The 17484-nt window shown below is 30.4% G+C and overlaps 2 protein-coding genes and 1 long non-coding RNA gene across 3 annotated transcripts; 2 read left to right on the plus strand and 1 right to left on the minus strand.

The window, feature by feature from the left end:
- Nucleotides 1-6640: 6640 nt before the first annotated feature.
- On the plus strand, nt 6641-7203 carry LOC120278601. The gene is made up of 2 exons (XR_005541742.1): nt 6641-6820; nt 6910-7203. It is a non-coding gene; the product is annotated as an uncharacterized LOC120278601 (long non-coding RNA).
- A 1643-nt stretch (nt 7204-8846) lies between these two features.
- Nucleotides 8847-12175, plus strand: LOC120270766 (E3 ubiquitin-protein ligase At3g02290-like). Its single transcript, XM_039277839.1, has 5 exons — nt 8847-8898; nt 9324-9525; nt 10658-11078; nt 11661-11770; nt 11897-12175. Exons 2-5 carry the CDS (start codon nt 9409-9411, stop codon nt 11918-11920), a joined length of 672 nt encoding a protein of 223 aa, XP_039133773.1. The 5' UTR covers nt 8847-8898; nt 9324-9408; the 3' UTR covers nt 11921-12175.
- Nucleotides 12176-13204: 1029 nt separating this feature from the next.
- Nucleotides 13205-14769, minus strand: LOC120279264 (protein DROOPING LEAF-like). Its single transcript, XM_039286154.1, has 5 exons — nt 14622-14769; nt 14288-14434; nt 13699-13797; nt 13528-13587; nt 13205-13436 (listed from the first exon to the last, which is right to left on the minus strand). The coding sequence occupies exons 1-5, from the start codon at nt 14688-14690 to the stop codon at nt 13389-13391; spliced, it is 423 nt and encodes a 140-aa protein (XP_039142088.1). The 5' UTR covers nt 14691-14769; the 3' UTR covers nt 13205-13388.
- Nucleotides 14770-17484: the final 2715 nt, after the last annotated feature.

Raw genomic sequence — 17484 nt, forward strand, 5'->3', positions numbered from 1 at the left:
ATTAACTTCTTGTTTTATTTTTACGGAAGCTGTAATGTCAGCAGCCCAGTGTGAACTCCAAGCTTGGCAGAAACCATAGTGTAAGGTGGATTGCACGATGATTTGAAGTTAAAGGAATCGCTTCAATGCCTTTAGTGATTGTGGTAGTCAATTGTGTGCTCTTTAAAATTTGTAGTTGGTTTACTACTATGTAAATTTATATATCATAGGGGTGTGAGTTCCTGGGGTGGTCTATGAAAGTTCTTCTTTTATATATATATATATATATATATATATATATAGAAAATAAGTCTATGAACATCTGCACCAAAACTTCTGAGAGGACCCAAGAAAGAGATAAGAGGCACGTAGGAGTTGGTGGGTCAAGAATTTATTATTTATTTTGGAATCGTGGTAAAACTGACCGATTATCAAATGGGGACATTTGCCAGAAGACCGCACCTCTTTTATATATATATATATATATATATATATATATATATATATATAACTATATTTTAGATAGCTCATTTAAGAAAAAGGAGTTCCCATTCCTAATTAAAGTGGGCTCTATATAGAAGGCTTTATTTAACCAACTCTGGCTAACTGTCAAATGGATAAAACATAAGATAAGTAAAGGCACTACTCAAATCTTTAGTTTAACTTTTTGAGGTCACCAGTATATTATAACCTTCATTCTCATGTACCCTTGCCTATATATGCACATACAAACTATAGTTTGAATAGCTCATTTAAAGAGAAATTAATCCTAAGATGGGCAGCACTACTATATGAGGTGATTGCTCGTTTGTCTACATCAAATGGATAAAAATAAATGATATAGAAGCTACTATAAATATTTAATTTTAACTTTTTATATGAGATCTTTAGATACAACTTCATTCTCATGTATATATATACCACACTGGCTATGGTTCGAGATAGTTCATTTTAAAAGGAAAAAGGAAAAAGAAATTAATCTTAAGGTGAGCTCTGCATATAAAAGCTTTATTGCTCACATTTGTTTCTACATCAAATGGATAATAGGACAGAAGCACTATGATACACGCACAATTTTAGCTTTTTAGTAGGGATCTTATATTTTAATCTTAATTCTCATGTATTTTTAAAGTTGTAATTAAGTTTCACTGATTAATAATAATAATAATAATAATAATAATTTATTTTTAGTCTCTTGTGTTTATTAAGGTCAACTTTAAAACGTAGCTATCCACAGAGATTTGATGCAACTCAAACGTACTTCCATCAGTGATTCGTTTCAAATTAACTTGCCATTAAACTATCTCCACATAATGGTTATCTTTATAAAATGAGGACTTTGACGCAATCATTTCGTTAAACTTCATAGCTGATTAGGCTATCTCCCACCATTATAATTATTTAATAAATATTAAATATTATTAATAAAATAATAAAATAATATATTAAAAAATTATATTACAAACTAAATATTTAAAATAATTAAAGTATATTATTAATTTAATAATAAAATTATTATGTCCTTTTGGATAGACTTAATTTGTGTGTGATAAAAATAAAAATATTTAAATTTATTATTTAATGGAGATGGTCCCCTAGGGTATGGAAATGAACCAAATCGTTTGTTAAAAGCTCGAGAGGCGCTCGGCTCATTAAGAGCTTCGATTCGGCTCATTTATTAAAGCTTGTAAGGTAAACAAATCGAGTTTAAACACCACCAAGCTCAAGCGGCTTTGATGAACAACTGCGTTTATAGTATGCATTTAAAGACATCGTACAGAATGGGTGCTCTCGCAGTGCTCACATTTAGACTACGTGATCATTTATAGTATCATTAACAAGTTTATTTATAAAAATCATTAATAGAATTATTTATATATCATCAACAATCTCATTTATGTAAAGTATTTATAAAAACTTTTATAGGAATATTAACATCGTTATACGTGGGATCATTAATAATAAAGTATTGCAAAAATATTACACTAATTTTTAAGTATAAAATTAAGAAAAAATAAGATTAATTTATAACTTTTATTATAAAAAATTTCAATATTAATTTTAAAACAATATTTTTTTAATAATAATAATTACTATGATGATGTATTTTTCATAACCGATCTTTCTCAAGCAAACAAGTTGAACCTAAAGCTCTATGTAGGCTCAAGCTCGACTCGGACTCGTATAAGACAACTCGAGTTCGGCTTGAGGCATAGTTAAAAACAATAGTAGCTGAGCTTAGACAAAAGCCGTACTCGGGACACTCAGCTCGTTTATACACTAGCCTGGTGGTCCATCTCACATTTTAATATAAAAATAAATGGGACCCACCTGGCTAGTGTTTGGTAATGGTGTTAAAGCCCTCCTATATAGAGGGTTTTGAGCAGGTAAATAATAACTCTTAGTGATGATAAGTATATTCTCTTAACTACCAGTGGCGGTGTTTTATAAAAGAAATAATAATAAAGCTGCATGAGGATCAAAGTCAAAAATATAATAATTATTATACATTCAATCTCTTGCTGACAAAATAGTATGCATATACCACACAGCCCTGAAGAGATGGATAGTAATTTTGTTTGAGAGGCCACTATTAGCCAGTAGAGATAAATCAAGCTTCATATCCATCACTAAAACAACCTTATACATTATTCATATAAAAATAAGTTGAAGCCTAACCATTATATATATATATATATATATATATGTATGTATAAAACAAACACATCACATATTCGACATGATTTTTAATAATATATAAATGAATTAATGGCCTCTTGAGCTAATAATATGAACTTTGTACATAGTGTTCATCTTCACAAGAAGGACTTAAAAGATTGAATTCCAAAGCTCAATAAAGTGAGGGTACACGTGTGATGGGTTATTAAGTCTATTATCACTTATATATATATATATATATAAATCAACGATGCAGTGGGGATATGACATGACAAGGATTGAGTGAAACCCGCACCGGAATAAATACACCTCATAAAGTTCCACTGCTAAGCTTATTGGTTCAACATTACATCACAAAGAAAGATAAAGAATAAAGAATCACTATATACTCAGTCTCCACTTCCTCTCTATTTCAATTTATCGAGACCTTCAATTTCCTTTTTGTTTTTCTTCGTCTCAAAGAATTTGTTAGCAAAGGATGGAGAAGATGAAAGTGATTAGAAGGCTGATGGTCAAGACACTTATCATCATAAGGCAGAAGTAGTTGGAGGAGAAAGAAGGAGAAGTGAAAGAGAGGCCAGGACTTCATTCAAGCAAACCTAACCCAATTCTCCACTTCTTGGGAACTTAGCAGACTTCTTCACCAAAAGTTTGATGAGTTGTGTGCCACCAGAGACAAGAGATGAGACACTTAAACACTGGCTTCATATAATGGTCTCACCATTTGTTGTTTGTACCAATACTCCTCATTCTTACCTTTCTAGCATTGCTGTTGTTGTTCTTGTCTTACCATTGTTTTAGCTATTGCATTCATTTCTTTAGAGTTTCTATAGAGATGATGATGACCTGTTGTCGTTCTTGTCTTGGTTGTTTTAGTCATTTCTTTAGAGCTTCTATAAAGATGACAAAGGCCACCGTGTCGTTCCTTGGCCATCGTAGTTTGCATGTGTTGCTTTAGTTCTACAAAGATGATGAAGAAGGCTGGAAGGAATGGCACACTCATTTCCAAGGAGTTTCTTTCGAGGGCTAACCCTAGGGTTACTTTGGAAACCTCAGGGGATAGGAATTAGGAACTTTTGTCTTTTGAGAAGTTGTGTGTTTGCTATAGATCCACATGCATGCATGCATGCATATATACATGTTTGATCTATATATCTATCTATATATATATATAAATATATATGGTATGAGTATGGTCTTGTAATGTTAATTTATATAGTTCTTTATGTATAATTTCTTAGTTTGAGATATATGTGGTTTAATAAATTTTATGTTTTATGTGTTCTAGATATTATTTTTCTTTCTTTTCTTTTATCTCTTGTAATTATACTGCCTTGTTTGCTTCTATCAACTTCATATCATATCTTCTAATTTCTTCTTCAAGATCAAACAGTTTTAATTGCAAGATCAACAACAGGAATTAACAACTTGGAAAAAACATGCAGAAAAATAGATGAAAACTGCAGCAATTAATGTGAGAATGAGTTGATCAATCGGTTACTAACTCAGAGTGCTATTATGTTGATCACCTTAATGAAGCAGTTAAGCATTAGTTGTGGAACATGAATAGAGTGGATAAGCCGATTTTATTAAAAAGAGAATAAAGTCATGAGAGAGGAAAGCAACGTGAACGATAAAAAACTGAAGTTGTGGAACATTTCAATTCCCTCTAATTACTCTGGCTTTATGAACACAAACAAAAAGTCTTTTTATAATTTATAAATATTAATTTAGTATCCTAAATAAAATCCAACAAATATTTCATAATAGTCCATATTTATATACTATATAATTTGATGCAAAACTCAAGGAAAAGAAAATAAAAAGTAAATTATATACATAACTATCGAAATTTTTAATTATTATCTAAACATATAATGGGATTCATCTTGTTCGACGACCTGGTTGACTGTTTCATCAGATACTCATCCAAGTGGAGTCAGTAAGTCAATTTGTGTGTTTTATATGACCCAACCCAATGATATGATTCAGTTAGGTAGAAACAGCTTTTATATTACCTCTATATATAAAGTTTTATTGCTTAACTGTTCTACATCAAATGGATAAATAAAGTAAATTAAAAAAGCACTGTAAATTTCCACTTTAACTTTATTTAATTTATTTTTTTTTGGTGAGATCTTATATTTTTACTTCATTTCTTATGTATTTTTGAAGTTATATGCTTCACAGAATCATAATTAATAATGATTTAATTTGTTTTAGTCTTTGAGTGTGTTTGTTAGCTAGTGATAGATAAAGTAAATAGCGTCCGTGGTGAATATAAAAGTGAAAAATAAAAATAAGTTGCTAGAGCTTAACATTTGATCTCGAATTATTAAACAATGCGCGAGCTCAGACAACATTTGAGCTAGAATTATTAAATCAGCGACGTTAAAGCTCACGAGCCTGCTTGTTTATCAAGCTCGTGAGCAGACTCACGAATAAACTTATATACCAAGCTTGCGAGCTTAGTAAATGAGCTTGCTCGCGAGCCCTACTAACAAATATGTTACATAAACTTAATAATAAAACCTACTAGTCGTGAATCGCTAAGCGAGCTTGCATTTTTCTTAAATATAAATAAATTCATGTGTTAAATATTAATAATAGGCATTAGAGTTTATTATTTTTAAAACTGCTTTTCGAAGCGAAAGTTCTAGCGAGCTCCTCGTTTTTATCATAAGCGAGGCTTCTTTGAGAGTCTAACTTGGAGCAGGCTCGAGGCTTAGTTAGTTTTTATTATAAAGCAAAAGCTGAGTTAAGCTCACTTGGCTTAATTTTTACTTATCTCGAGCCGAGTTCGAGGTTTTACAAGATATGGGCAGATCGAGGCTGGCGGCACGTAGCTAGTCCAATGAACCAATCATTAAACATTTCAAGCTCGGCTCGACTCGATTCGTTTGCTCCCCTCGACTGCCCGATTTATTATACATCTTTAAATGACGATGCATTGGAAAAAGAAAATACTAAAGACAACGATGAAACCCACACTAGAATAAATACTCCTCATAAAAAGTTCCGTTTTTCATTGGTTCAACATTACATCAAAAACAGAAAAAGAAAAGTAATAAAGAATAAAGAATCACCATATATTTATTAAAAATAAAAATCTTTAAATGAACGTGCATTGGAAAAAGAAAAATATAAAGACAACGATGAAACCCCACACTAGAATAAATACTCCTCATAAAGTTCCGTTTTTCATTGGTTCAACATTACATCAAAAACAGAAAAAGAAAAGTAATAAAGAATAAAGAATCACCATATATAATTTTGTATTTCCTCTATGCTTCAATTATTAAAGCTTCAATCTCCTCCTGTTTTCCTTGTCTCAAAGAATTGGTAGCAAAGGAAAGATGGAGAAGATGCTGATTAGGTGGTAGAGAAACTTATATAGAAGTATATCGTATATTATTTTTATAATATTTTGTATTCATATAAAGGAACTGTACACTATTTACAAAAATATTGTATAATATTTTTATAATATTATTAAATATTTGCACAATATTATACCAAGTGGATTCAATCTCTAAACTGCCTATAATTCACCTTTATAATAAGATGCCACTGGAGTATCAGTTGTTCTCCATTATCACATTTTTCACTTTAAACTTTAGTAGTTAAATAAATTCATCATATATATATATATACACACTATTTTCATACACATAACCTGGAGATTTAATTTTGTTCAAAAGACCATATTAAGAGATAAATTAAAGCTTCACATCCATCACTAAAAACAAGCTCATACCTTATCGTATAAAAAAATAAGTTTAAAGCCTAACTATTATTTGATACGCCAGTACTCTTGCAACCTGATTTTTAATAATACTATATATGCTAAATGGACATGCATCACAAGAAAAAAGGAATAATTATAAAAAGATTGTGTGAAACACACATGCACCAGAATAAATAGACCTCATAAGGTTTCGTTGCTCATTTGTTCAACATCACATCAAAAAGAAAACTTAAAGAACCACTATATATAAGTCTTCCTTAAGTCTTTCTTAGTCTCTAACAATAGTTGTCAAAGATAGAGATAATGATCATTGGAAGGCAGATGGCAGAGCAACTTATCAGTAATATAGTTGGTCACTTGTTGGACTTCATTCAACAAACCCTAACCCTAATTCTTCACTTCTTGGGGAACACAGTAGCCTTGATCTTCACCAAAAACCTTAGTGAGTTGTTGCCAATAGTTCTCATTCTGATTTTCTTGTATTGTTGTTGTATTTGTTGCAGTTGGTGCTTTTGGGTTTCTAGAAAGATGATGAAGGCCCCTGGAAGGAATGGCACAATATTCATTCCAAGGAGATCTTTTGAGACCAACCCTAGAGGTTATTTTAGAAACCTCAGGGGAAAATAGTCCAACTTTGTCTTTTGAGAAGTTGTGTGTTTGTTAATTTGTTTGATATATATATATATATAGTTTTTCATGTATAATTTCATTGTTATATATATGTATGGATGATGTTTATGTATGAGAGGGTTGTTGATGATGTCCTTATGATTTAATAAATTAAATATTTATGTTTATGTGTGTGCATTGCTATATGTGTTTGGAGTTTATCAGAGTGCATGTTTTGACATGTTCATTAGCATAGAGTTCGTTGGTTTGAAATCAAAATTAGTTTAAGTTGGAATACTGAGAGTTTTATAAGAGATAGAATCGGTTAGCTGTTTTTTTATTTTATGTATATATAAATTAAAATTACATTTTAAACAATTCAAATTTCTATCATTTTTTAAATTCTCTTTAGTTTGTTTTGAGATATGATCTTGTGAAAGGAAATGAAATTAATTAATAGTTATGCATTATCTTGTTTTGCATAATTTTTTTTTTTAAGTAATATATATTCAGAAATTAAAGAAATTGAAAAAATTGTAATTTTTATCTAGTTAAAAATTATGTTGACTCAAGCATTGATTTTTTTAAAAAATTATATATACAATTGATTTTTGTTATTCATATATAATAAATAATTTTATTTCTTAGAGGAATATATATGTATATATATACACAAACATATTTTTAAAGGAAAGTGAGGGTGTATGAGTAATTTCAAAATTACACATTAATTAATTTCTAAAATTTATTCGTTGGAAAGTTAATTACTAGTCGATCGAATAGTATTGCTTTTTAGTAAAAACTATTTTAAAACATTGATGCAACACCAAACATAAATTAATTTTTATTTAGATAGAATGTAACATTAGATTGGGATTAAAGTTAAAATAATATTCTTATTCTTTTCACATTTGATATTTCATTAAAAATAAATTGAGTGTTTAATGACTTATGTAATGAAAACTTTCATCCAAAAGAGAAATCTAAATACATTTTTTTTTGGTATAAATAATAAATTATAGGTTTTAAGAAAAATTATTTTAAACATATTAAAAAATATAAATACACTTCTCATTAAGATAAAGATGATATTTACCGTACACCTTTCACTTGGTTAGCAAGTGTGCCACTTTTGTGACCGGCTAAGCGAGTATTGAAAGACTATCTTAGTTGTATCAGTGCGGACCTCATTTGACTTAGCTACTCACCTTGTCAAATATATATATATATATATATATATATATATAGAGAAAGAGAGAGAGGATGCGTCTTTTACGTACATCCTCAGATTTAAAATCTATACAAGTTGGTTATCAGTTGTTGGATTGTAATCCAACAGTTGATACTCTTCAGCTAAATTGTAATACTGTGCTTATAAACAGAACCAATCAACTTGTTGATCTTTCTGCCTCTCTCTTTAATTTACATTGTACACTTCCTAATTTGCACTGTACCCAACTGCGGACTTTCTACATTTCGTCATATATATATATATATATACCAAAATCTAACAAATCTTTATCAATTGAATCAATCAATTTTTTTTTAAAAAAAATTGGGTAGTATATATGATCCAGTATAATCTCTGGTCATATTTAAAATTTTCTTAAATGAATAAAAAAAATTATTATAAATTTACAAATTAACTATTTGTTTTTAATATAATTCAGTTATTTTTCTGGGTTCATATGCAAAACTCACCTAATAAAGATATTAAAAAAATACAATTTTGAACTTTTTAGGGGTATATATGAAAAACAACCTTCTAATAGGAGTTCTATTTCCTGTCAGACTAGAACAAAGGGTTTTGCGGGATTTATCTCCGCGCTCTTTTTCATTGCTCTTTTTTGGGCGAAAAATCCGAAGAATTTCTTGCAATCCAGGTTTGATCTCAATTCCTATCGATTATTGACTTGTTTGATCTCTAAAAGTTGTCTCCTTTTTCTTTTTTCAATTGCCTTTGATGCTCTATTTGCCATCCAAGACTCTAGAGAGGTTTTGATTTAATTTTGGTTTTTGTTGCTTTTTTTTTCGGATTTGATGTGGTTTTTGCATTTTTTTTATTGGTTCTTTTGTTTATTGGCGTGTAATTTGTGGAAAGATGGGTTTTTTCATATGAATTTGAGATCTTGTTATCTTTTTCCTTTTTGGATTTTGATTGGTATTTGAGTTTGAATTTTGACCCTAATTTTGGCTCAAAATTCAAGTAATGGGATCTCGGTATTGATTTTTTTAGGTTTAGAGTATGATGCTTTGGGTTATGGAAATCAGGGTGTGTTTACAGTGTTGCTGTTCTGAATTTTCTTAGGTTGAACTAGTGAGTATTTGGTGTAGCCTTTCTCTCATTGAAGACAAAGGCATATACTTCTCACTAACATTTAAAGGCTTGGAGCATGGGGGCTTTGTTGTGTTGTTTCCGTGTACAGGAAGCACCCGAACAGCGGGAATCACCTGTTCGTCGACGTATCTGCCCCCCTTTGAACAGCTTTGTTCAACCATTTAGAAATGGGGTATGTATGTTTTGAATTCTGTGGTTATTTGCAGAGTTGTGTTAGTTTTTCTATTTTGATAATCAAGTGATATGGTAATTGTCTGTAAATAGACGATGAATAAATTTCTCACTCTTGATTGGTTATTGCCATGATTTAGATAGTGGAAGATTGAATGTGTTGAAGGAGTAGATTGGCGGTGTTGCATGATTATTGATGATTAAATGCATTATTATGTTATAGGAGGTGCCATGTTAGTTTGAGATTAGCTTGAAAAATCATAGATACAATGAGAAGTGGCCCCTTGAAAATCAGCTTCACACTTGTGCAATAAGAAGCTGAAGTTTAGCATTTTCTAACATCGAAAGACTCAAAATCAGTTTCACTCTTATGCTATCAAATTATCTTGATCATCTTTGTAGGCAGTAGCACTACTCGTCATTTGTAGGACTTGGGTTTTTTCATCCTAAAAGTTTGATGAAATGCATCTAACCTTGTGCTTAATTATTTTGATTAGACTGTTTCGGTGAATGCATGAATAATGAAAGTTCATCATTCTGAAAAGTCGCTTGGTGATATTTGGAGCTATACAACTTGCTTTGAAACTGTGACCCTTTACTTCCATGCTTGCTTATAAATCTCTTTTAGCCTGAAAACATGTTTCATCTAGTTTTCATTTTTTGAGGTAAATTTTTGTACATTGTCTTGATAATTAGAATGATTGATTCATCATCTGAAGTGGCTTTCTTTGATTACTCTGTTTGCAAACATAGAGGAAGTGGATGAACAGAGTAAGCACTGCCAAGAAAATTCTAATTGGTCTGAGCGTGCAATCCTCTTCTGAGACCTCGTGGTTTGATATTTTTTGTTTTTTTCCTCAGTGCATTCTCATATCATCCCTTTTGTACTTATTTTCTTTTCTCCTTTTGTTTACACTTATAGAATGGTATTCTTTGATTGTTTTTGGTTCCGCATGTCACTTATAGCAAACTCATTAATATTTTTCTTGACTTGGCTTTGCCAATAAGCAGTAACATTCATTAGTTTTAAACTGTCTAATTCCAAAGATGAGTTGGAACAGATTATTTTCCTTTAGAATGAAGTGTCTATGAAGTGATTCTTTCAAATTGTACCATTTTTTTTCATCTTACAGTACATTTCACTATTCCAAAGCGGAGACGTGCATGTTGTGCCTTTACCTGCTGGGAGAGCAAGCCCTTCGGCTTTTACCAGCAGAGATGCAGACTATTCTGCTATTGATTCATTCCATCCTCCTCCGAGACCTCTGGCTTTTGATGATCCTCGATTCTCAGCACATCATGATGATGTATCTCTCTCACAGCGTGACAAGTTTTCAAGCCAATCTCATGAGGATACTCAGTCACTGAGAGGTTGTTGCAATGAACCCTGTTCTGAAACAGGGAGAGAAGTCAAGACTGATGGATCTAAATGTGGAGTGAAATTATATTGTTCTGATTTACCACAAAAGCGTTCTCCAGAGAAAAAGATAAGTGGATCTGCATACTATTTTTGTCCGACTGAAGATGAAGATGTTTGTCCAACATGTCTTGAAGGTACACCATAATAAATTCTTTTTCATTCTTTTATCTTAACAAGAGTCTTCTTTTTATGAGAAATTTTAGTATTTAAAAAGTAGATATAATGACAGGGAGAAAAATGTGGAAGTGCAATTTTGATCATGAAATATAACTTTATGTTTACTTTAGTCCTTGAACTTAAAACATGTTCATGTTTGTCCTTTTGACTTAGAAGAAGCTTAAACTATGAACCATGAGCTGTTTAAGTCCTTGAACTATTTTTTTAATATTCATGTTGGTCTCTCAACTCAAAAACATGTTTGTGTAATCATGTTTGTCAGTTAACTAAGAAGATAGTTTTTGATCCTTGCACCAAGACGATGTTTTTTTCATTCCCAAAAATAAACTGTTTGGCTATAACTCAATACATCACAAAAAGAAATTGTTTTGCTGAATGACTTCTTGATACTTCTAAATTAGTGATACATGCCTGAATCAAGCAAAAATACAGAGATTGTGAACTGAATGATAAATGATAATTCTTAGTTTTTGAACTCAATTTTCATGTCATGCAAGGATTACATCAAATATTCAATCACATGATCATTGATTTTGCAGAATATACTCCTGAAAACCCGAAGATAACACTGCAATGTTCCCATGATTACCATCTAAGTTGCATATATGAATGGATGGAGAGAAGTGAAGCTTGCCCAGTCTGCGGAAAGGTAATTAATTTTTCTCAACTATCACCATAATCAAACTTTTACCTTAATCTGTAAAACTCTGTTATCTGTTTTCTTTTACCATATTACTGTTATTAATCTGACATTCTTACCTACTAATTTTTTTAGATAATGATGTTCGTGGAAACGTAATGATCGATCTCAATCTCAGCATCGAAATGTTAATATTGTGAAGAATTCCAGACTGATATGTTGCTTGGTGTAAATCTTTCTTTTGACTTTGTACATAAGCTTCATTTTCAATGGTTCAGTGGTTATTTTTTTTATTTATTTATTTATTTTTGGTGTGAGGAAAGTTAAATTGTTTATTTGAGTCATAATTTGGTCAAATTCACTCTGTATATATAAATACAGTAACAAAAATTTGGTGAAATTTGTAGTGTTTCTTGAGAATTTACTAATAGAGCTTCTACCATATGTTTGGTTACCCTGTTTCCTGTTTCCTTTTTTTAGTATTTTAATTTTTTTTCATTTAATATTTCTTTTTTTATTTAGTTAATTATATTTATTCTTGGAATACGCATGGTTTATATTTTTAATTTTTGAATTTTACTTTATTTTTAGCAAATGATTTGTTTTTGGACAGAAAATGAAAACAGAAAAACAGGGAACAATGAAATTAAATTTGAACCCCTACAAATTATTTTTTATATTAAAAATAATTGTATTTTTAGATTTTATGGTTAATTTTTAAGTATGATATTAAAAATTATGGATGAAGGTGTACTTAATACTATAATTATTTTATTTAATGGACAGTATTTATTTATATTTTTTAAAACATATGGATTGAAAAAAAAATTAGAAAGAATAATACAATGAAATTTTGATTTTTTCCCCCTTTTTTTTAAAAAATTAACATTCTGAAACTCATTATTTGTAAAGTTTGAGTTAAAATTAGAAACAAACCCAACAACTTTTTTCTCAAGAAACAAATAAAAAAGTAATGCTAAATTAAACTTAAATTCAAGTATATTTTGATGTTTTTTCATATATAAGCCCAAAAAAATTTATAATTATAAACTATAACCCTTAAAAGAACATTAGTAACTTTTTCAATCAACAAATTTGAGTATTTAATTCCAAACAAAATTAATAACCAGAAAGTTTCTCATGAAATAAAGAAAATAATTAACAAATATATTACTTAATCTATTTTTAAAACAAAATAATGGCCATAGTTAGTTGTTGAGTGAAGCATCTATTTTTCTTTTCATTTTTTTTCACGCATACACATTAATCTTCAACTATGTTTTGAAAAGTCGAACACTCGAGTGCGACCTTTTATATGGGAATTAATTATACTACTATTCGCCTATTGTAGTGATGGTGTCTATATATCATTATTTTATATCTTTTGTCTATAATTAAAATATCAATTATCGTCTTTTTGTCACAACTTTTATGTATAACCATGTCTATAACTCATAATCAACCATTTAAAAACAAGTTGCTAAGAAACAAAGCTAAGGAACACATGAAAATTAAGCACAAGTACAACATCAAACAAAAGTGTTTAGATATATATAACTAGAATGCAAACATACACTAAACTTGATCTGCCATGTCTTAATTGATAACTTAATTCTTTTGCTCAAAGTTACTTCAATGCATTCAAGCTCTCTATGATGAAACCATTAGCACTCTCCTGAAAAACACACACCAAATTAACTATCATCTTGAACATCATCATAAATACAACATGTATTTCTACAAGAAGAGTTAATTAATAATTTTACCGGTCTTTCTTTTACTGAAGATGAAGCAGCAGTCGAAGCTCGGGGATCGCATTTTGCCCACTGATCAAAATACATTGAAAAAAACATTAGTGAAGACACTAGTGATACTGTGATAGTTTGAGTACTATATATAGTTCAATGTTTTATATATGAAGTGCATGCATATCTTACATTTTTCGCCGCCATGCTAAATGCTTCTCTATGAGGAATGTTGGGCTTTTCGGCTTTTATTCTCTGAATTTCCTCTCTACAAATTAAAATTTTCATCATCTATTCATATATTAAGATCAATAATGTTAGAAACAATAATCATCATATCGATGTCGCCGGTTGAATCGTGCATCCAACGGTCGATAATTGACGTCATGAATTTTATCATTTAGAGCGATATAAACATAGATAGATATATATATATACATATATATATATATATATATATACATATCTACTAAAACAGTTTGTAGAGCAGATGAAGTCTGTGTTTCTTCTCTGGAGCTGAAATTAAGAAATGTAGAATCAAAGAAAGAAGATGTATTGAAGAAAAAGACGATGAAATGATATCGAAGGAGGTATACGTTTAACAACAAATGGTGCAGATGGAGTTGAAGGATCAGTGGAAGTGGAAGAAGAAGACTGAGGTAATTGGTTGCTGCTCTTCCTGCAGTAGCTGCATGTACCACTATGATTGCATGATAAACAGATTTAATTAGGTAATTGTATGATGAAAAATTAATTAATTATAAAAAGAATTTTATTGTACCTGAAAAGTGATGTGAGGATGATCAGAAGAAGAAGAAGAAGAGGATAGAGAATGGAGTAATGATCTGGGACTGAGGAAGGAGAGATGGTTGCAGTGGCCACACTTGACAGTGACTGTGTCCATGAGTCTCTTGCATGGAACTCCAACCTGTAATATGCAAAATACAGGTTTTCTTAATTGAGTAGAGGATGCAAGAGAGAGAGAGAGAGAGAGCGACGAGAGAGAGAGAGAGAGAGAGAGAGAGAGAGAGATCTATGATCTGAGAGTGTTGAGGAGGATGTGTAGTATGGTTGATGGATAGAGGGAGGGATATATAGAGAGAAGAGATTATTACCGCGAGGACAGTGTTGCAGTATGTGCAACGAACGTAGCATAGATGCTCAGTGGAGTTCACTAATTCCATCAAAAGTAAATTATAAGAAGAAGATGAGTGTGTGTGTGTGTGTGTGTGTGTTTTGAAGAGACAAGAGAAGAAGAAGAAGAAGAAGAAAGAAGAAAGATTTTTAGAAGTATAAGAAGGAGAAAGAAAAAGTGATAGAGGTGAAGAGGAGAGAGAATTTGTACAAGAAGAAGGAGAAGAGATAAAAGATTGAATTATAGAGAATAGGATGAAGATAAGAAGAAATGGTTCTTAAAAAAGGAGGAGAAGAAAAAAGAGAGATGGATTTATAGAAGAAGAAGAAGAAGAAGAAGAAGAAGATGATGAGTGATATATAACAGATGAATTATGGAAGAAAGAAAGAAGTGAAGAAGGAGAGCTAGAGAATGAGTAGATCTTAATTAAGAAGAAGAAAGAAGAAAGAAGAAGAAGAAAGAAGAAAGAAGAAAGAAAGAAGAAAGAAAGAAAGAAAGAAGAAGAGAGATGGTAAGGGTCTCTCTTGAGAAAGGATTGAAGAAGGAAAAGATAGGAGTTTTGTGAAGAGGGAGAGAGTGCAGAGATGGGTATGATAAGAAGGGTTGGTTTTTCCATTCTTGGAAAATAATGCTATGCGTGGTCTACGTGGAAGTCTTTAGTGTACGGTTGAGTTGAAAATAGTGATATATATATATATATATATATATATAACATATATCTAAATTCATAGATATACTTAGTGCTACTGTGAGTTAAATCTCAAATCAAAGCCAAAGGAGGCCAGTGATGTGGTGGTGGTGAGACATGTTCTATGAATTTTTCATGTGATTGGGAAGTTTCTTTTTACCCTTCTGTTTTCTTTGCTTTTTGTTTTGGAGTTTCAAATCATATTGCTATTAACTTTTATCTAAATACTTTCATCTTTTCATCATTTTTCACCGATAAAAGGATTGGTTTTTCCTTTGTTTTCTTGTAACTTTCAATCTCGTTTCCTTTCATTCTGTATCATGATTACTTTTGTTTCCTTTTAGATTATTTTATTTATATTTTGTAAAAACAGTGTTTTTTATTGGTTTGAATAAATTTTACAATAATATTCATAATTTTACAAATGAAAAACTTGTTTTTGGACCTAAAATTAAATTTTTTTTTTACCTAAATGAGCACAACATATGTGTAAACTCATGAATCCATGTGGTAAATAGATACTTTGGTGATTGGATTTGGATATATATATACTATAAGCATTATATGATTTTTTTATAATATTCATGAATAAACAATCATCTAGTTTATCAGAAAGATCAAAGGAAATTTTGTATAAAATGTGAACTTATAAAAAGAATAAAAAAAGTTATGAAGAAAATGAAAAACAAATCTTGTGGCTTGTGAGCAATAATAGTCCATATAAAACTCAATCATCAATGAACTAATTGGCACATACTCCAAGACCAAGGCACTTCATATCAACAATTATAAATGAATTATCTAAAAGTTACATGATAATTCCAAATGAAAAGATGAGCAATATATACAACATTTTTCACTAAAAGCAAGAATCATCATTCACAACCAAAGGCCCCCCTTTTTTTTTTTATTCTCTTGTCACAATTGTGGATATAGTGTATATCACTGTATATTAATCAAAGGATATCCTAATATTTCAGCTTATTAATTATATTAAAAAGATTGAGATTTTACCAGCATTATAGTTAAGAAGTGAAAAATCTACAACACTAAGCACCACTGCTTAAACATCGTATTGCATGGTGACAAATAATTCCTAAACACTACTATATTTTCTTCTACAATGTTTTAATCTAATTATATAACAGTGAACCAAGTACATACAAGTGAAATTATTTTGGAAAAAGACTTTCTTAATATTCAAAGACGCTGTGTATGCCTATATGTATATACTGTGCATGACACTGATGATATCTCAGAAATGCTAAGAAAAATTAGCATCATCTAGATTATGTATGGTAATAAAATGATGGTCAATTTGTTGAAATTAATGAAGGGCAAGTGGTAACTCTTCTCTCAATCTCTGCTTTTCTTTAGTATTTCTTTATAATTAGCTATTGCGTCACCGAGCAAAACATCTCTCTTTGATCTTAAGTTTTAGTCTAAACATAAGTCTTAAGCCTAATGAAAATTATTCGGTGTTCCATTAGATACTAGTCACTAAGTTAACTTAATTAGCCTTCTAATCATGCAAAAGAAAATCACAATTCTTTCTCTCTCTCTTTCTCTCTTTCTATATATATATATATATAACAAAGATTAACAAGATATAATGATAGAAGAGCTTCAAGTAAATTAAAACACGCATAGATTGAGAGAGAGTTTCAAGTAATTAATGTTTACCTCCCTCCATTTGAAGGTAATTTTTCTATGATTTACAATACCAAATAAATATTGGTACACAACTTTACTGTCCCTCAGTTATTTTCTCCTTAACAATTAATTTGAAAATTCTAATTGATGTACATAATAGATATATATATATATATATATATATATATATATATTACTACCATGTAGTAATATTGGAAGATTAAATAAAAGTGAAAAGGTGATCATGTACAAACTTTCTCTCTCTCTGTCTCTTTGATTGTCTGCCTCTCTGACAAATAAGGACAACAAGAAATGAAAGGAAGGGATCAAAGGTAGGCATGAATGAAAAGAAAGTAGTAGGTTCTGGTCCTACAGTTAGAGGTCCATTGACACACAGAGAAAGAGACAGTGATAGCGACACTACTGCCTGCCTACACTAGTAACACTAGTCACTATATTATTCCCGTTTTCAGTATTTGGCGGGAAGGCCATGTAGGCGCCC

The sequence above is a fragment of the Dioscorea cayenensis genome, chromosome 2 (genome assembly GCF_009730915.1).
Source record: "Dioscorea cayenensis subsp. rotundata cultivar TDr96_F1 chromosome 2, TDr96_F1_v2_PseudoChromosome.rev07_lg8_w22 25.fasta, whole genome shotgun sequence".
Taxonomy (NCBI): Eukaryota; Viridiplantae; Streptophyta; class Magnoliopsida; order Dioscoreales; family Dioscoreaceae; genus Dioscorea; species Dioscorea cayenensis.

Excerpts from the sequence above, each read along its gene's own strand:
- LOC120279264 (XM_039286154.1), bottom strand. The coding sequence starts at position 14,690 with ATGGAATTAGTGAACTCCACTGAGCATCTATGCTACGTTCGTTGCACA. Across the intron at positions 14,435-14,621 it reads ACTGCAACACTGTCCTCGCG|GTTGGAGTTCCATGCAAGAG; the intron begins GTAATAATCTCT and ends TGCATATTACAG. Across the intron at positions 13,798-14,287 it reads ATCCTCACATCACTTTTCAG|ATGATGAAAATTTTAATTTG; the intron begins GTACAATAAAAT and ends ATATATGAATAG.
- LOC120270766 (XM_039277839.1), top strand. The coding sequence starts at position 9,409 with ATGGGGGCTTTGTTGTGTTGTTTCCGTGTACAGGAAGCACCCGAACAG. Across the intron at positions 9,526-10,657 it reads TTCAACCATTTAGAAATGGG|TACATTTCACTATTCCAAAG; the intron begins GTATGTATGTTT and ends TTCATCTTACAG. Across the intron at positions 11,771-11,896 it reads CTTGCCCAGTCTGCGGAAAG|ATAATGATGTTCGTGGAAAC; the intron begins GTAATTAATTTT and ends TAATTTTTTTAG.